The sequence below is a fragment of the Cornus florida genome, unplaced genomic scaffold (assembly GCF_030987335.1).
Source record: "Cornus florida cultivar Cherokee Brave unplaced genomic scaffold, ASM3098733v1 CherokeeBrave_3.0.0_Hap2_Chr07, whole genome shotgun sequence".
Lineage (NCBI taxonomy): Eukaryota > Viridiplantae > Streptophyta > Magnoliopsida > Cornales > Cornaceae > Cornus > Cornus florida.
Window position 1 is genome coordinate 36,158,972 of NW_026775577.1, and position 20,892 is coordinate 36,179,863.

Genomic DNA, 20,892 nt, shown 5'->3' on the forward strand with positions numbered 1-20,892 from the left:
AGACTTAATCCTTAATCCGATGTCACGCCAAACATCCGGGTCTTAATCCCAGGTAGGCAGGGTGATCCAATTGCAGCGAGAGCGTTGCGTGGATTCGGATAGGAGAGAATATTACAAGAAAAGACTTATCCCACATCAGATTCAGATGGAAAGTGACATGAGTATTAATGGGTGAATATGCAATATTACTTAACAACTTAAGTTTTTGAATAAATGGATAAGCATCCACCCGTTACAATAAGTCACTAAAAATGACCAAAATTAACTCTAATAATAGTTGACGCCCACACTCCCCTAAAGAATTGTTTACATTAAAAAAATTCAAACTTTAAACCTAATATTTCGTAAGATACCACCGTCCTATAATTAAGTCCTTACCTATTTGTTACCACCTCTTTATTTAACAAAGACGAAAAATAACGTGTGTTGAAAAGCCTAAAAAAATGTGAAAGAGTATTCAATTTTGGTGGATTCCAATGTTTATTGGTCTTAGACACGTGGGTGGGTTATGATGAGCACGGTTAAAATGTCTAGATGCATTTGTAAAACAACGAAGAAAATAACGTGGGTTGACAAAGTCTAAAGAAAGATGTGAAAAAGTATGCAATTTTGGTTGATTCCAATGGTTATTACCACAGTTAAATTTTCTAGATGTATTTAGTCTTCTCTATATATATATATATATATCACTCTATCTAGTTCGAAAAGATTATTTTTTAGAGAACTGAGTCAAAACCTTCCAAAAGAGATAAGTTACAATTTCTAAAATGAAATGTTTTTTTAAAACAGGGGAGTAATAAGTAATAAAGAAAAAATCTAATTATATGTATTAAAAAAATGTAATTTTAAAGGGCTAGCTAATTCATTTTGTTAAATAATTCTAAGGTTTGATTCCAAGTACAAAAGGACCGCAGTGGAATCTATCAGCTTTCTAGAAGTAAGAAACGACTCCGCAGGCACTTTATATTTGGATTGGTTTGTGTGAGTTTAAAGGAGACCAATTCTAGATGACTACTACAAAAATATGATGAAATAATGATGGTGAAAATAACAAACAAGAACTGTAGGCCCTTAAAATTAAGGTACATAACATAAATATATATATCTATTTAATATTTGATCCGTAATTATTAATATTGAATCTTATAAGGTGTGATCATTTGTTTTGTCCTGTATTAAACGAATCTTAATTCATACATATAAATCTCTATACTGTATCTTATAAGTCGGGATTATTTGCAATGTATTGTTTCTAACGAATCCTAACTTAAGGTAGTATAAATTTTTGTATTGCATCTAATAGATTCCAGCTCATATATACCTGGATCGCCACACATGTAAAGACTGTGATCCGTTAAATGTACCGTAAGACTACATAGGATTCCAGTTCTCCATCTTATATAAATGTGACCAATATATATATATATTTCAATGATTTGAAAATGATGTTACGAAGGACAAATCTTATTAACAGTGCCACTGCAATAATGATGAGTTTTTGTTTTATCTTCAAGCTTACCTATTAGTCTTTATGTTCATGCAATCTCACCTGTAAGTCAAATCTTTTTAATCAACTATCTTCGTAAAATACCAACATGGTGCACGTTGGCGCAGGAGGCAGGATCCCTTGTGTGCCATATTGCAGTGGGTGATTGTGATCGCTTCACGCAGTAGTGTGTGAAATGTTGAGTATAATACAACACGTTTGTTATATTGCGGAGAATTTTAATTTTTAATTTTTTTGAATCCATAGACATTGTAAAGATCGTCTCAAAATTGATTGTAAATTCAGTTTTGGTTCGTCATTGTCAAAAACAAAATGTATTCAAAAGTAGGTGAAGTATCTGTATTTGAGACACAACACTTGACACAATTGCAGAGTTGAACACGAACATAAAACATATCTAATCACAATATTGTCATAAAAAATTGTTAGACCTTGAACCCTACCTATTTTATATGAGAATGTTATTTAATTTAGAAAATAAAAGAAATATATCAAATAATTGACAATGTCATATTGTTGGAGATTTGTTAAACAAGTTATGGAAAGTGAAGAATGTGAAAGCACCAAACAACAGTCTTTAGTCTAGGGACACATTGGAATATAAGTCTAGGAAAAGAAAGGAAAAAGGCTGTCTTGTTTTCACTTCTGATTAATGTCTTTGACTCACTTTCATCTTTCACATTGTCTTCTCTCATAGAGGACATAAATGTCTTGGAAGAGTCCAAAGAAGAGGTTAGTGGGGTGTTTTGGTTGTGCATCATAGGATGTTCCACGAGAAAAAAATATGATTGAACCTAAAATGTCCGAGTTTACAGTTTGTCCCAGAAAACCCTTTATATAGTGGGCCAACCGTGCCAGTTCAAACGAATAATTACCTTCTCTCTCATTTTGATGTCTTTTTTTCTCTCTATTTGTGAGACCGGAGAAAAGAGTGCAAAAAGATTCTTGTTATTTCATTGACCTGAGAATGAAGAAGGGCAAGTATACAGGAGGGCAAAAAGAAGGAAAAGCTGTACAAAATAAGTAATGGGCCTGACTATCAAACAGGCTTGGACAGTCAAACCAACAAGCCCAAAGAAAACAAATTAAGAGTTCCGAAGGCAAAAATTTTAGTTGTACCTGTTATTTTATTTTTCTTATTATTTTGGGTAAAGTGCAAAAATCCCCCTGAACTATCCCATTTTGTTACAACATATCCCAAGGACTATATTATATTTCATTAAATGACCATAATTCGCCTCATTATTGAATTACATTTAATATATTTTCCTTATCTAACAGTATGTTTTCAGGGTTACCTCAAGACAAATTCTTGGATATATACCATTATATGAAATTAGCACATCCTTAAACCTCAAGGAAACTTACCTAGTGCATGTCATTGTCTTGGAGGATGATTAACTTAAAAGTATTCTTCAAACTTGTGGAAACACTAGTCAGTCCAAACTTTTACTTTTGGACCAAGAAATAAACCCTAGCACATCTTTAATCAAGGGTATAGAAAAGAGAATACACCGAGTTTTCTAATCATGAGCATGCCTGCCCAAGAGTATCAAATTTTAGGTACCTAACAAAGATGCATAGAAACAAAAATGTAAGAACAATTCGACTCCCTTGAGAAGTCATCTAGCATACATTGTAAAATGTTTATTAAACACAATTTCGAATAACTATCTACAAATCACCAAATAAAAAAAAAAAGCTGGACAATCTCTAACATTCAATGATGAATTTAGATAGATTTCATTTGCACAAGGTCGAAAGGGAAAAATTAAAATGAAGTAAAACGAAGCACTTGTACCAAACACCCTACTTCAGCTCGACAGCCCAATCCATGGCGTCGTAGCAATTATCTGAAACAGCCTACTTCAGCTCAACAACCCAATTCATCGTGTCTCGCGCAAGCCCCATTTGTAGACTGGTGAGTGCAGAATAAAGTTGCTGGGCCACATTGCCAATCCCACCATGTCCATAAGATACCCTGCACAAAGTAATTATCACATTAGCTGCGTATTCCATTTACAATTGTAAAGGCACTGTGGAAGCTCATTTTGCACATGGAGCCAACACAGTGTAGTCTTTTCTTCTCAAGTATATGTATGCTTCGTTGTCCAGTGTGTTTTAGTACCCGGAAAAGCACCTCATTGACATTTAACATATCTTTTAATAGATGAAAAAAACAGTATACGTCATACGAAGGTTTATAAACACGTTGGTTCTATATATAAGAAAAATAGACATGTTGGTTTTGGTCACTTTTTGGAGGAAGAACAAGAACGTAAATCAACAATCTCGATCATACTCAGCTCCAATAACTTGCACTAAATTCTCCGAAAATGGCAATGATTTACGCTCAACACTATAGAAAGAGAGGCTAAAAGTTTCTTCAACAAACTCTCGCAGCCAACCTGACAGGAGATAAAGCTTTTTTCGGACCAGGGGATCTAAAAGATCCAAACACACACACGCCATTTGGTGGCCAATAAACATAGAGACAGCCAAAGTAAAAGGAAATGAAAATCAAAGATTTCAAATTACCATTACATGCTTCTCTCAGAATGGAAAAGAGGTAAATTTACGCATTTGACCTAGGATATTTGAGAGTGTTTTCGAAAGCACCATTTTTAAGAAGAAAGAGAGGAAAATTAATTTCAAATTTCATTTCTTTAATCTCCGTTTACTTGACAGCCACATGCAAAAGAATTCCAATCATCAACCCAACTTGATGGTAACTTCTAAACCCACCCCAACCCAATCAACCAAAAAGCAAAGAAAACAAGAGACACCCACACACATAGGATAAGGGAATTTTTCAATTCCAATTTTGATTTGATAAAGCGCGCACGCACACCCCAAAAAAGAAGGGAAAAGAAAAAGAAATCCTAAGAAAACACTGCAAATTCTGATGGCCGCTAAAATTGAGGAGAAGAGAGACCATAGAAGTTAACAAATATATGCATTAGAAATAAGATTGATACATATTTACCACTCAAAGATGAAGAAAACAAAGACAGTGAGAGATCAAAATCTGAAACAAAGAGATGAGAGATTGATGAAGGAAATCTGAGAAAAAAGAACCACCCAGGGTTTTCTGGTCAACGGAATCCATGTCAGATGCATATTGCTTAGACTACAAGTGAAACTCACACCTGGTGTTTGACAACTCAGCAAGCGACACCGTTTGCTCAAATTACAGGATCATCAACCATCAAATTCAATGCCATCGACAAGGAGAAGAGAGGGAGGGAGAGTGAGGGACTATGGCAGTAGCATGTTGTGATGAGCGAAAAAAAAGACACGGTGTGGTAAAAAAAAAATGAAGGTTAATGCAGACAATGTAGTCAATATATAGGGACTATATAGTAATACTGTTACATTCCACTGACCCATGCTGTAGACATCCCGAGAAGCCAATTCTGAAAGCAAGTTTTTGTAGCTTCAGCTTAATGGACTTTTGAGGACTTTTAATTCCATTAGAAGTCCATTTTGTAAATGCCACCAAACAGCCATTTTTATATAGAAATGGCTTTTTAGGGTTGGAAACTCGTTTTGAGGCTCTGAAAAGCTCCCCCAAACAGGCCCTATATATATACATATATGTATATAATAAAAAAGAAAAAGAAAAATATCTATATACACACAAGAAGGATAATTTTCAATAAAATTAAAATTGCCAAAGCAGAAACAAACTCTACCTTCTATCAAGGTAGGTAATGCTGCCCACAGGTGATACAACTACAGCTGTTCCAGTACAGAAAACTTCATCAGCATCAAGCAATTCATCGACTGCCACCTGTCGTTCCTCAACCTACAGATTACATTTGTACATTAGGAAATTACTAAAGTGAAAGAAATATCAATTTGAAAGCTCAGGCTAGAGGAGTTAGCTAAAAGCCTTGGAATTAGAGGATTTTTGCTATGGGTTCAGGGCTAACATAGACAGATACATCAAATTGATTTAGAAATTTCAACCAAGTGAAGAATGCAGTGTTTACAACTAAAAGACCATATATGCTACCACCTTCCTTTAGGATTTAACAGAGATCATTAAGCTGTGTTAAGATTATTCAGTTTTAGGCAAAAATATGAAGGAGATCTAAATCCCAATAACTTAACAGAGACGCATAGATGTTATTCTCCTGAGGACCCCGCTACCAAATGGCTAATTCGTATGCAAAACGTGAGAGCGGCGACAATCCTAGGCAAATGATGTGACTAAGGCATGCCCTAAACTGCAAATGTGTCCACTCAATAACCATCACACTTGTTCCAGATCCAACTGTCCCAAAACACCAATCACCACACCCACTGAAGAAATCGACCAGTATGCCAAAGTTGCTCATCATAAAAGCAGAAAGGGGAAAAGATAACCATACCCACTGAAGAAATCGACCATTATGCCCAAAGTTGCTCATCATAAAAGCTGAAAGGGGAAAAGATAATGGAATTGCAATCCAAAGTTTAGAAGATGCAATGAGAACAGTTACAGAAATTGACTCATATGGAGGGACTGAATGTCAAAACCCACTGATCTTCCCTGACGTGTAGTCCTGCTCAAGTTCAAAGTTCCCTATAAAAAAAAAAAGAAGTTGAATAGGACCAAAAATATGACTGCAATTGCCCATAGATGTTTATTTAGCACTACTTTTTGATGGTTTGAAATATTGGACCACCATCAAGATTAAGATCTGAAGGGATCTCATCAATACTTCCTAAAACAATACTAGTATAACACTAAAATTGATCAAGACCGTTTCACAGCACTATGAATCCAAAACAACTCCAGTGAATCCTTCTGATCTTATGCCTAAAAACAGATGAAGATTGCAGCTCAAGCCAATCCCCTACTCACAAAGCAAAATAATGAATGCTTCCATCCTCACCTTCAAGAAACCATTAAAGCCTTCACACCTCTAGAAAGGTCGGGTTTGTATCCAGCAAAAAGAAAGAATCATTATGGAATCCAAGATGGAAAATTTAAGGCTTTGTTTGGTTGGGAAGAAATACATGCTAGAAAGTGAAGTGAAAGAAAAGAAAGCAATTTTTCCTTTTTTAGATACAATGAAAAATTTCAAGAAAATTTTAGAAATTTCGGGAGAACACTAAAGTCACAAGACTCCAACGGGCCAGTGGCCTAGCGGTATCAGCCTCTTATTTCCCAAAGGGTGGTTAGGGGTTCAAGTCTCAGAAGAGACAAGTGTGTGTGAGTACCAACTAGGAAATAAAAAAAGTCACAAGACTACTTTTTGTACTTCAAAAATTCTCCTACATGGATTTGTTTTAAATGAACCTTCTTTTATCCAATTTTTATACAACCCTTTTAGAAAAACAAATAAAAAATATATAAAACTCAATTTTATCTAATACAATTTAAAGAGTAAATAAATGTTGGTTGATTTTGTTAGATACAACATAATAGAAACTTCCACAAAGATTATATACTACTTAAGACTTCATATCATGTAGCTCTATTTAGTTGTGATATATATGGTAAGGAAGGTGCAATGAATCATTTTGAAACCAAAACAAGTTGGGAGACTCTAACAAGTCTCTAATCTTTTTATAAGAAAAAGAGAAATGGTGGAGAGAGATTGGGCATAATAGGAAACTAAAATATAAAAAGGACCACTTTCACAATATATATATATATATATATATATATATATATATATATATATATATATTTCATGTGTTTTACGAGGGAAATGGTTCTTGGAAAATTAGCCAGTTGCCCGTTTCCAAATAGTTTCCTTTCATCCAATAAAAACTCCTAAAATGTTTCAAAATTTCCCATTTCCTTTACAATCCCATAATTTCCAGCTAATCAAGCAAATCCTTATGGAATCCAAAATGAAAAAACTGAACCATTACACTGTCACTTCAGAGAAATATGCAAACCTAAGAAAGAGAAACCTCCATTGTCCTCCCCTTCCATATAACTTCAAATCTCCAGAACCAACTTCAGCAGCTAAATTCACCAGCAGCTGCTCTCACAATTCAAAGGAGTCCTCAACAAGACACAGATGAATCACAGCAGGCATGCCAAAAGAAGGCATAGGGCATTCAGTGATGTAGTTTATGATATTTATTTGTATAATTACTTTGAGCCAAACCATGTTGTTGACCCAAAGGTTTCATCTAATAATTTTGATGATTACAAACCACTAATGGTGTTTTAGGGACTAATGTCTACATTGAGTGCTTTAGATAGATATGATATATTTCCAAGAAAGACCTCAATGAAGGAATGAAGATCAAAGTCAATCCCAAGCTAAATTCACATAATGAATCCTTAAGCTTGAAGATGACTTAGATTCAAAAAGGCAAGGCAAGGAGCAATTCAAAGTGTAACTTGGTCTTCAAAAGCCAATCCAATGCTCAAGGAAGGTTCCCCAAAAGCTCATGATCAATGCCAATGCTTGAAGAAAGGGGTAGATAGGTTGGTGGGTGATAGGAACAAATTGCCAAAGTAAATTTGAATTCCTTTTGAAGCTCATCTCTATATAGGATCATACATTATCATCATTTCATCTTAAATGATCCTTAGAATAGGTCATGGAATTATCATTCTATACATAAGATCACCTATGAAAATTAGGAAGTCAAAAGGCCCTCGAAAAGAATGACTTTGAGCCCTACAGGGAGGTTCGGCCGACTGGTGTAAAGCCATCAGCCAACTGACAGCCAAGCAAAAACCATGCATCCTGAAAATCTTGTTTCAGCCGACCGAAAGTACTTCATCAGCGAACCAAAATAGGCTGATTTGAACTACAACGGCTAGAAATGCATTAAATGCACTTCCAACCACCTCTACCAGCTATAATCTGCAGAATTTACTAAATATATGTGTTGGACATTTATGTAGAAGACATCCAAAAGTTGAGAAACACTGAAATTCAATACTCTCTTTCATTTTCCCTCTCTCATTCAACAATAGACTTAACCTTCAACTTGAATTCATTTATTACTCTAGTCTTGTGAGCTCTGATTTGCAAAGCAATCTTCTGAGAGATATTCTTTTTTTTTTTTTTTTTTTTTTTTTGATAAGTAAATTCAATTAAGAAAAAAGCGTTCAACAGGGGAACACATCCAACATGCAGAAACAGATAAGAAACAAACAAGGGCCCTAAGGCGCCAGAGAAGACAGAAACTCGATCAAATCCTCGGGAAGACAGCAAGATCTACCCGAGCCCCAAAAAGAAAGAAAGTAAATAACAGAAGACTTGAGAGCAGCAATTGAGAACTCCTCTCCTTCAAAGGCTCTTCTATTACGCTCCCTCCACAAACACCACCAAAGGCACATAGGCGCCATCCTCCAATACCTTCTAGCATGAAGGCCCACGTAAACTCCTCCCCAAGTCTCCATCAAAATTCTCGTAGATCTAGGCATGACCCACGTAACACCGAACAGTCCCAGCAAGAGGTTCCAACAATCCCTGGCCACTGAACAATGCAAAAAGGAGATGATCCACCGACTCGTCAACTTGCTTACACATGAAACACCGATTAATAATGATGTGCTTTCTCCTCCTCAAATTATCCAACGTCAAAATCTTCCCCCACACCGCGGTCCAAGTGAAAAACGCCACTTTAAGCGGCACCTTGGATCTCCACACCGCCTTCCACGGAAACCTTCCCCCTGAGCCCGAAAGACAACCCAAAAAAGATCTCACACAAAACGTACCCCGAGAAGAAGGAATCCAAACCAAAACATCCTGACCTCCTCCCCACACCTCCTGTCTGTACAAAAGCTCCATAAAACCGTAAACGTTATCCAACTCCCAATCCTGCTCCGATCAACGAAAACAAACATCCCAGGTCATCCTCCCGCTATCAAGCCAATAGCAGTCGGCAACCCAAGCGTGCCTATCCGCAACAATCCGATACAGCCTCAGAAAGACAGTAGCTAAAGTACGATCACCACACCCCAAATCCTCCTAGAATCGAATCTCCCTCCCTTCCTGAGCTCGAAATCTAATGTGCTTTGAAAACTCGTTCCACCCTTTCCGGATATCTTTCCAAATCCCCAGCCCTCCAGGTATCGATACTGAAGCCGAGCACCACCCCCCAGCCTCCTCCCCAAAACGGCCTAAAAGAACTCTCCTCCATCACCTATTCCTCTCCAGTCCAAACCTCCATAACCACTTCCCGAGAAGGGCCTTGTTAAAGGGCACAAGTCTCCTAATCCCTAGACCACCCGACTGAATAGGCTTACAGACTTGCTCCCACCGGACAAAATGATACTTGAAATCATCTCCAGAACCTCCCCACAAAAAGTTCCTCTGAAGTCTCTCAATCGATGTAGCAACCAAAGATGGAATTTGAAAAAGGGATAAGAAATAAGTAGGTATGCTCGACAAAGTGCTCTTCAACAGAGTAACCTTCCCACCTTTCAAAATATACTGCTTCTTCCACCCTGCAAGCCTCCTCTCCACCCTCTCAACCACAAGATCCCATGCACCTACAGCCCTAGAAGCGACCCCCAAAGGCATACCCAAGTAATGAATCGGAAAAGAACTTACCCCGCATCCGAGAATTGAAGCCAACCTCTCCAAATGAATCAGAAAGTAATGAATCGGAAAAGAACTTACCCCGCATCCGAGAGCTGAAGCCAACCTCTCCAAATCAGGTACCTCCCTCACTGGGATCAGAGTACTCTTCCCCACATTAACTTTCAGGCTCGAAACTGCTTGAAAACAAATCAACACAGCCCTCAAGTACCTCAACTGGGACTCCTCAGCCTCACAAAAGACCAAAGTATCATCCGCAAACAACAAATGAGAAATATCCAGTCCTCAACCATCCCTACCCACCCTGAATCCCCTGATAAAGCCCAACTCCACAGCCCTCCCCATCAGCCTGCTAAGAGCCTCCATCACAATAATGAACAAGAAAGGGGACATTGGATCCCCTTGACGCAAGCCTCGCGAACTGTTGAAAAAGCCCGTCGGAGACCCATTAACCAAAACCGAAAATCTGGCAGAGGAAATACAAAACTCAATCCATTTCCTCCATCTCTCCCCAAATTCCATCCTCTCCAACAGATATAACAAGAAGCTCCAACTCACATGATCATACGCTTTCTCCACATCAAGCTTACACAAAACCCCCGGAACACCACTTCTCATCCTTGCATCCACACATTCACTAGCAATAAGCACGGAATCAAGAATCTGGCGACCTCCAATGAAAGCATTCTAAGACTCCGAGATAACATCATCCAGAACCCCCCTGAATCTCAAGGCTAGAACTTTAACTATTAATTTGTAAATCCAACCCAGCAAACTAATAGGTCTAAAATCCTTCACATCTGAAGCACCCCTTTTCTTCGGAATAAGAGCAATAAAAGATGCATTCAAGGATTTCTCAAACCACCCCTGCAAATAAAAGGCATGAAAAGTAGCCATCACATCGCTCCCGACCACATCCCAACTTTCTAGAAGGAATCTCATAGTAAAACCATCCGGACCTGGAGCTTTGTCCCCATTACAACTCCTTAACGCCTTCAACACCTCTTCTTCCGAAAACGGCATCTCCAACCCATCTCTAGATGTGGTAAAAATAGCATCAAAATAAAGGCCATCCAAACGAGGTCTCTAAACAACCGGCTCTGAAAAAAACCGTTGATAAAAACCGGCAATCCCCCTACGAACCTCCTCCTCCCTGACAAGAAGCTCCCCATCCACCATGATCCTCCCAATGTGATTACCCCTCCTATGAGCATTAGCCAGCCGATAAAAGAACTTACTATTCCTATCTCCCTCCTTAAGCCACAAAGCCCTAGATTTCTATCTCCATGAGATCTCTTATAGAAGATTTCAGCAATCTCTGCCTGACATGCAGCCCTCCTACCTCTCTGGCCCTCATCAATGATGCTAACACCTTCCCTACGATCAATCTCTGCTAAAGCTCTAGTCTTCCTCCATTCCAAGTTCCCAAAAACATCCTTATTCCACCTTTTGAGCTCAATCTTCAAAGCCCTTAGCTTCCCCGCAAGAATGAAGCTTGAATTCCCCAACACCATACTCCCCTCCCACCAAGATCTCACACAACCCTGAAAATCCTCCACCCTAAGCCACATATTTTCAAGCCGAAACGGAGTAATCTTGGACCTCAACCCACCACAATCCAGAACCAACAAAATATGATCTGAAATCAGCCTCACTAAAGCCGCCTGTGCCACATCTGGGAAATTTTCCTCCCAGTCACCAGAAATAAGAAAGCGATCCAGACGTGAAAAGGTAGGAACACCTCTACCACTCGTCCATGTAAAGGACGCTCCCTCCAACGGCAAATCATGCAGGTAATAATCGTCAATGAACTCCGAGAACTGGACCATAGCCGTTGTCCACCTACCTCCCGTCGATCTCTCCGTAGGGGATCTAACAACATTAAAATCCCCTCCAACACACCATGGCAATCCCCACTGCTCCTTAACAGACCCCAACTCCTCCCAAAGATAATGTCTCTCCTCACATCTGATTTCGTCACCCACCTTTTGTCCCACATCACCAAAACACCCCCAGACGTCCCTACTGCATTCAGAACTTCCCAATCGATGAACCTTCCACCCCACAGACTCCTAACTACCCTATCCGCAACAAACGCCATCTTAATTTCCTGCAAACAAACCACATGAACCCCCCACTTCCTCACAGCCAGTTTCACCACTTTCCTCTTATTCGGGTCATTTACACTCTGGACATTCCACGATAAAATACGACACTTCATTTAAACCCAGACAATGCCCGTTCCCCTCTCCTTCTCCCTCTACCCCTCTCACTACTCCTTAATCCTTCCCTCTCATTTTTCTTATCATAGTTCACCTTCGAAACAAGACCCCGGACCTCCCTTCCCCCTCTCCAAGGAGAAGCCCTCTTCTTTGCCCTGACACTACGATCCCTGCCTTGATCAACCTCCATTATCTTTCCTTCCGCCATTGTACGCAAAAATAGTCGATTCTAGTCTTTATTAGGCTCAAGTGAGACGCCTAACATGCTGCTTACTGTATTGATATTATTCTTCACCCACTCCACCCCTGTCATCACCCCGGATCAGAAAATTCCATCAGTGTCCCATCCGATCTTATTTCAGCTAAGGGTTGCATTATCTCCAAAACATCGGTTTCCTCCCATGGAACCAACAACCTGCCCATCACCTCCTCGTCCCCCACCATCATGTCCCAAACCTCCTCCTCTGATACCTCAGAACCATTTCCAGCCATCAGTTTACAAAAATCTCCTTCCGAGTCATCCCCTGCAATGTCTGGATCAAAATCCAGAAGGTGGTTCAACCATACTGTTCGTTAGCAACATCGGCATACTTTCTTTTATCAGAAGAACAAATCAAAGTTCCCCCTCATCCTCTATTGTTATTAGACCCATCTCGCCCTCCACAACCCCTTCGAGCACAGGAGACAGCACCCCCACCCTCTCCGACAATCCACCAAACAATGACTCTTTGTGTTGGAGCCGCGTTAGGTCTTCCTTTGGAGGCAGATGGAGACAAGCCCTTCATCTCATAAGAAGTTTCGGAGGCATCTAGAACATCCCTAAGGATGCTCCCATACTGATCCAGACCGTTGAAAAGAGATCCCTCATGGGCCTCCTCAAACTCAGCCTCGGAGGCATCCACTAATGGCCCAAATACATTTGCCGTACTCAGATCAAAAGACTTATTCTTCCCACACTCAAGCCTTGGCCCATATACCCGAGTCCATCCACCTTTTCCCCGTTCCAGGTCCGGATAAGAAGACCCATCCCTGTAGCTCCGCCCATCACTCCCCTGACCCATCAGCCCACAAGAAAGGGACTCCTCGGGCCATTTCATCGTGGCCTTTTGATAAAGTCTGCCACCTTGGCCCAACATACTACCTGTACCAGCCCAATTCGATGATGCAACACTATTACGTGATAAGTCAGCTTTATCTCCCATCCCGAGGTTTTCAGAAAGTCTTACCAAGCGTGCTGAAGAGATATTGCGATCTTGTGTCGTTGACCAATAATCCCCATGCGTGGCCCTACTATCTACCTTCCTTACGCTCCTCAACGGCACGTGACGAGCACTTCTCCATCCTCCTACGAATCTCACTGTTCTCTGGTACACTCTTTCCTTCAACCAATGTTGGATTTGAGCAGCCCCTTTCTCCCCTTTGCTGAGAATCCTGAACCACTCTTCCTCCGTCATGAGATGAGCCCCATCACTTCCTTCTAAGCTCTCCGTAGTAGGCACCAGTTCAGTCGAGACCTCTTCCCAGATTGAGACTTTGTAACAGAAGCAATCGTCGTGAAAAACACTACATTCGGACAATCTGAACCCAATTTTACTGTGATTCGGACACACTCAGCATCTCTCGTTTCATCAGCTTCAACACAAACAAAACCACCACATAACTCCCCCACTTCGACAAAAAGGGCACGACACCAGAGATGAAGAGGGAGTCTAAATAGCCGAATCCTCTTAACTCCTTGGTTCTTTAACACTCCTGAGCAACCAGGCCTGAATGACCAAACATCAATTCTCAAATTAGCTGATCCCCACTTTCTTCAGCCTTCCTTCAACACCCGTTGAGCCTCCAATGGAGCTGGAAATCTAAAGAGGAATAGAGAGTCAGAAAGAGGAGTCACCCCCACTCCACAAGAAGTATTCCACGCCCTTGCTGCCCATTCGTCAATACGATCACAATCCCCTACTTCTTGGTCAAACCTCCCAACCAAACAAGACCGCAGCATTGATCTTCTCCCTTCAACTGATTCTCCATCAATATACAGAGATGGACCTCTACGAGGTATGGCAGATTTCACAGACCTCCCCAAAGAAAGACGAGGGAGCCGAGCCACCTCAAGAAAAGACCGTTTCATCTCTAGGATGTGAGAACATAAAACAGAAACAAAGATGAAGCAAAAGAAGAAAAGAAGGGATACAACGGGAGTTCACCAGAGTAGATGACTCCGGTGAACTGCTTCTAGTTCTAACAGACTCACATACATTTCCATGCTTTCTAAACCTTTGACCCTACATCTTTTGAGAGATATTCTTTGTGCTACAAATTCTTACTACATTTTACTTCAAGGGTTGGCGTTAGCCAAAGGAAGCCTAAGAGAAGGAGGTTCTCTTAGCAAAGGAAGGAGAAGCAAGTTAGCTTCATTTGTAAAGGTTCTCTCTCTACCCATAAGGAGAAGCCTTAGTGGATTTGGGAAAGTAGGGATCTTAAGCCGAGGATTAGGAATTTCCGAATCTCGCTAAATCGCCATGTTATAGTTTGCAATTTCTCTTCCCTTATCTTATTTATAATTGTGTTTTTATTGCTTATATATATATCTTTCCATATTGCACATTTTGAGAAGTTACTTATAAATAATTGATAACCTATAAAAGCAAAAATTGACCATTGTTTGCCATAGACACTATTCAAACCCCCAAGTCATTACTTGGGTAACACGTGTGCTATAAGGTGTATGCTTGTGCAAAGTTAGATATGTTGGAGAATGGGGAAAGGAATAGGAAATTAGTCTGAATGAGGTTTAATTTGGGGTATAATTTTGGAAGATGACTAGATAGTGCCAGGCCTTTACGGAACTACATTTGAGTCGAGATCTGTTTCCTTAAATACACACACATTGCAAGGCAACTAACACAATTTCTCATAAGGTATCAACTAAGGCAACTTGAAGTAAGACGAGGGTATTGCAATGTACTACTAAAGGTTTAAGAACAGCCATAGATATGGCTGATCATACTAACAGTCACCTGTAATATATGGCTGGATTAGAAAGAAAACATGCTGGTGATTGTGTAACGCATAGATAGCACAATGTCTATACATTACATGGTGGCTACAAGACTCCCACATATGCCTGCTAGATATATATATATATATATATATATATATATATATAGAGAGAGAGAGAGAGAGAGAGATGGGAACAAATAAGTGGACTGCTATAAATGAATGAAAGAGATTTTAGAAAGACAGACGTGGAGTGCACTGCTAGTGGTTTTGATGTAGCAACTGGCAAGTCCATGAAAGGTGGATGTCTTGCCTTTGTGGGAGTGTTATTAAATATAATATATTAAATAGAAGGAAGGTTGACTTGTAGAAATTCTTATATGTAAATTATTCATAGCTGCAAAGACAAACCTGGAAGCCTTGGCTACGAGCAACATCAATTATACTCTTTCGTGTAATGCCAGGTAGGATGGTCCCTTTAATTGCAGGAGTAGATATAATATTATCCTGAAGGGCATAGTAAATAAAGCCAGATTAGCTTACCACCTTCTATTGTAAAATGCTTCAAGACAATACAAATGGATTGCCAAATGAATCGAAAGACATTAAAAAGGACACAAGGCTACTATATTTTAAAATATCTACTGTAACACAGAAACTAAGAAGCACCTACCAAAAAATAAAAAAGGATGATGGTGGTGGTGGTAATAAACATTGCAAAGCTTGTATGTTATAATGAAATAAACTCTAGATGGCCTTATTATTTAACTTAACAGGATCTATGAAAATCAAGCAGATCATTGCATCCTAAAACAAGCTCACTCAGAATGCTATGGTGACCAGCCAGAAACCAAAATCAATTCAAATGTAAAAATTAATGTGTACAAACTTAGATGCAATTGAAAACGCAGTAAATCAATATACAGAGAGTAACCCACTTTTTATTTTACAATCATACTCTATACCAAGAAAACTTTTATATCATAATATCATAGAGAATACTGATGAGGCAGCAGGTAGGGAGAGTTGGAGAAGGTTCAAAACCTTGTGCTAGTATGAAAACCCTAAACCATGCAAAGCAATGATGTACCATCTCAAATGATGACCGTCATTTCCACTACAGTGACAAGGAAATGGAGGGAAAAGAAAAAAGGAAAATGTCATAATTCAAATCAAGAATTCGCAGTGATTAGAAAAACAGATTTTAACTCCGATGTCAGCAAGTCAAGTGCTAAACTGCTGGAGTACATTAACAATCTGGTGTGATACAATTGATCAAGACATGACTATAACTTAAAAACAAACTAAATCTTAGCATACGATTATATGAACAACGCATGGATAAAGTCATAATATTTCAGAAGTTTAGTTAACAAATTTGAAATTGCTTAAAAGTCACAACTCTGTTTCTACCTAAAAAATCAGAATAACAAAAATAGATGTACAAGACACCAGCTGGTTTAATGGTCAAAATACCTTCACAAGAAAAATATTGCAAGAAGAAACCTCCTCCAGATATCTTTTGTTAACACAATCAAGGTAAAGAACATCAGAATAGCCTTTGGCCTTTGCAGCTGCTTGTGCTTTCAGAACCTAAATTCAGAAACATAAAAAAGAACAAGGATAACTTAGCAACTTTAAGTTATAATCCAAGTCCTTAAAACTGGATCTTCAACTTGACTTCATTTAATCAAAAGGTTAATCATGATAGTTGATTTCCGTGTTCAGCCAGAGGGCTGATTTTACACAAAATCAAACTGAAGAAGAACAGCACTGCAAAAGGGTACTCATATGGCTGGACACAAATGGTTGAATTAAGCTTTGTGGAGTTGAGTGCAGCGGCAAATGCAGGGGAAAAGAAAAAAATATGGGAGTATAGTCTTCATCAAAGAACTAGTTTTGACTTTTCAATAGCTTATAACCCTCTTAATTCAAGATTACCCGCAAACCATATTTGCGTAAGCATCAATAAGAAAACCGTAGTCATAAACAATGCATCGGGTTTTTGAAGCACTAAAAATAATGTAATGCATGGGAATTTTAAGGTTTATATAGACGTGTAAGCAAAACATTATTGATAATTAGATTGAATCAAATAAATAAGGGAATTGTGTGCTCTACAGGGGTTCACTTTTTTCTAACGGGTATAAATTCATGATTTCACGTACCATATACAATAAAAGAGAAGTAGACGACGATAATTTATTTAAGAATTCTTTTGTACCTTCTTAGAGATTGTGATCCTTCTTTAAAGAGAGAACAGCCGAAAGAGAGTCAAGTAGTACAGGAAAAGAGAGGATTAAAGATGAAGATTTGATAAGAGAGAAAGAGAGACAAAGGGATTTAAATTGGGAGCTAAAGATTAAGCGTGGGGACAGTTTTAGAATTTCAAATTTCAATATATAAAAAATGAGAAAATTAAAATTTAAGGAGGGGGTCTTGCCACTCCTAGGCCCAACGTAACTCCGTCCTTGCATGCAAGTTCCTTTGGGATCACGGATGAAAAAAATTCATAAACGACTCCAAGAGAGATATGTGATGAAAATAGGTTACTTAAGGAGAAAAATATTTGAATTTTGAGAAAGGAACGGGGAGGGGCACAACGTAGAGCTAAGGATAAGGCAATTTCTTCAAAAAGGCTTCCATTGAGGTTGGTGTTCGCCTGAACGTTGGAAGAACAAATTCATCAAAATCTAGGAAGCACGGACGCACCTAAAAACTCAAAGAATTTGTGTCAACAGATATGCATCAAACATGGCCCGACACGTGTCAGACATGCCAAAAGACGTGTCCACATGCACAGACACAGCATGGACACGTCTGATACGCGTGTCGAATTCATATGGAGTTTTAAGAAAGTTTTAGTGTAAATATGACGAATTTGCACATTTTTTATGATATGGTGGTCATGAGATAAAATATTTGGTTTAAACAACAATTATTATTGTTGTTGTGGAGTAGATTCAATTGTTTAGTTCTTTAAACAATAAATTAATTAATTTTAGAGCTCATTAATTATTATGAGTTGTGAAATTTTCATCATTAGGTTGATGAAAAATACTACTACACTTAAAATACAAAATCATTCATATGAAAAGACATATTTATTAGTCCCCCTGTCCCCGCCTAATCCGTACTTTTTTGGTCGTGTTGTATCCGTATCCATCTGTGCTTATTAGATCAAAATATGAAGGAAAAAGATTCCAAGATTTCAGGCTACAGTAAATACAAGCACTAAAACGGTGCATTAATAAACAAGAGTTATACTGCTAGCTTACCGCAGCATAGTTTCCTATCGTCTTCACACCTCCAGTACCACCAGGAGTTGCCCGATGCAGTTCAGATTCAACCACCAAATTTATCGGTGCCAAACCTTCCTGGTGTTAGGTCAACAAAATATAATATTAACCAACAATTTTTTTTTTTTTTTTTTTTTGATAAAATATTAACCAACTTTCCATGCCAAAATAATATGCGAAGATTATAAATGAAGACAGGCATAGAAGAGTAAACATAGTGCAGATTATCTTACATCTCAAGTAAGATCAAAATCTAATACTACTACAAGAAACACCAAGAGGTCAAACATTGGCCCTAACACACAAAAAAATTGGTATATAAATTTAATTTGCAGAACTATACAGAATCACTTTTCTAGGGTAGGCTGACCTAAATGAAATGAAAGGGAAGGGGGAAAATTTTTTGCTTTGCCGAATGGCCTGCCAAGAATTGATTAAAAAAGAATGGACTTCATATTTGAAGTTTCAAATGTAATTATGATCATTATCATCGAAGGCAAACAGCCCAAAACAAAACATACCACCAATGTATTCATCCAAGGATGCTCTCCATGGACCTTGCAGCGGACATCTCCTGCCATGCCCATATGGCTCAGCACCCTCCTGACATGTATCCTCTCCGAGAAACCACCTCGTCAAGGTGCTGAGAAACCCAAGGCATGAAGTGCCCTGCCTTAAGAGCCAGACATTAGGAGCATCCCAAGGTGATCACGTACAATGGATTTGCATCACCTCAACTCACTATAAAGATGCTTCCAGGCTCAAAAAATCTAGCACAGCAACAATTGTTTTGGGTTGTAGCAGGGCCAAGGGGCCTCAAGGCTGGCTCCGCAGTCTTCGCGGTTTCTTTGGGGTTTCATACCTTAATGGCTAAACATATGACAGGGAAGGGGGGAAATTTTTGTCTTTGCCAAATGGAATGCCAAGAATTGATAAAAAAAAAATTGGACTTCATATTTTAAGTTTCAAATGTAATTATGATCATTATCATCGAAGGCAAACAGCCCCAAGCAAAACATGCCACCAATTTATTCATCCAAGGATGCTCTTCATGGACCTTGCAGCAGACATCTCCTGCCATGCCCATGCGGCTCGGTACCCTCCTGACATGTATCCTCTCTGAGAAACCACCTCGGCAAGGTGCTGAGAAACCCAAGGCATGAAGTGCCCTGCCTCACAGCCAGACATTAGAAGCATCCCAAGGTGATCACGTACAATGGATTTGCATCACCTCAACTCACTATAAAGATGCTTCCAGGCTCACAAAACCTAGCACAGCAACAATTGTTTTGGGTTGTAGCAGGCCCAAGGAGCCTCGAGGCTGGCTCCACAGTCTTCGTGGTTTCCTTGGGGTTTCATGGCTTAGTGGCTAAACATAGCCAAGGAGTGACCCCACCCACCCAGCACCAAGGGCTGCGGATTGCCTCTTGGCCTGAGAGAGAGAGAGAGAGAGAGAGAGCACTAATAATATAATCTTATTGCACAATATTATCTGAAAACCTACAGCAAAAAAAAAAACTCATGAACTACTATTTTTATTACAAATAACCCCCATGAATTATTACCATTAAGTCCTTTCCCATTTGTGAAGATCCAGTCCAACATTGCAGAAGCCAATCCATCACCTATATTTTATCTTGAGTAAAAAGTCAAACTTGTCCTTGATAACGAATCCAAAAAGTCAATTTTAATTATTTAAAACATTCTTTTCTCTTTTTACTCCCTCTCTCTCTCTCTTGCATTTATTATTTTCTACCTCATCCTCCCCCTCAACATATATTTAGACATGTATATGTATAAAGAAGCAGAGGACCCATTCAAAATATTCTCTAGTTGTTTTTTTATAAGTAGAGTTTCGTTGAAAAGAACTAAAAAGGGTAGTTCATCCCATATACAGCTGCTATGATCTATATACTCAAGCTATCCACAAAAAACAATAGAAGTTCCATAGATTTACAATTCCTCCCATGAGTCCATAAAAATAAGGAACTAAGCACCAAGAATTTCAGCACTCCTATTAAAGATCTCTAGATATTCCCAAGGTCTATTTTTCCACTACGACATCTGAATCATAGAAATGAATTCAATTCTAACCAAATTTCATGATGCTTCTAAAGTCTGTGGCACCACTATGGATTCACAGAAAATGAACCAAATGATGCATATATGCATGTAGTGATAATTAATCCAATGATTTGTGTACCAAAACATATTTTTATAAGTGATTTTCATTGAAAATATAAGACAAGTGCCATGTTAGAAATCATTATTAAATATTCAGCAACAGATTTTCATAATATTTATCAAAGTCAACTTAGAAGTTCAATATTATTTTGGATGATTTGAAAATTTTAAAG

General features: G+C 38.8%; 1 protein-coding gene across 1 annotated transcript in view; it reads right to left on the reverse strand.

The window, feature by feature from the left end:
- Positions 1-3,100: 3,100 nt before the first annotated feature.
- Positions 3,101-20,892, reverse strand: part of LOC132267037 (branched-chain amino acid aminotransferase 2, chloroplastic) — a 37,126-nt gene continuing 19,334 nt past the window's right edge. The window contains exons 6-10 of the mRNA XM_059768074.1: positions 18,515-18,613; positions 16,713-16,829; positions 15,648-15,743; positions 5,203-5,315; positions 3,101-3,488 (exon numbers count right to left, since the gene is read on the reverse strand). Coding sequence (XP_059624057.1) covers positions 3,371-3,488; positions 5,203-5,315; positions 15,648-15,743; positions 16,713-16,829; positions 18,515-18,613 — 543 coding nt within the window. The 3' untranslated portion in view covers positions 3,101-3,370. The remainder of the gene's footprint in view (positions 3,489-5,202; positions 5,316-15,647; positions 15,744-16,712; positions 16,830-18,514; positions 18,614-20,892) is intronic.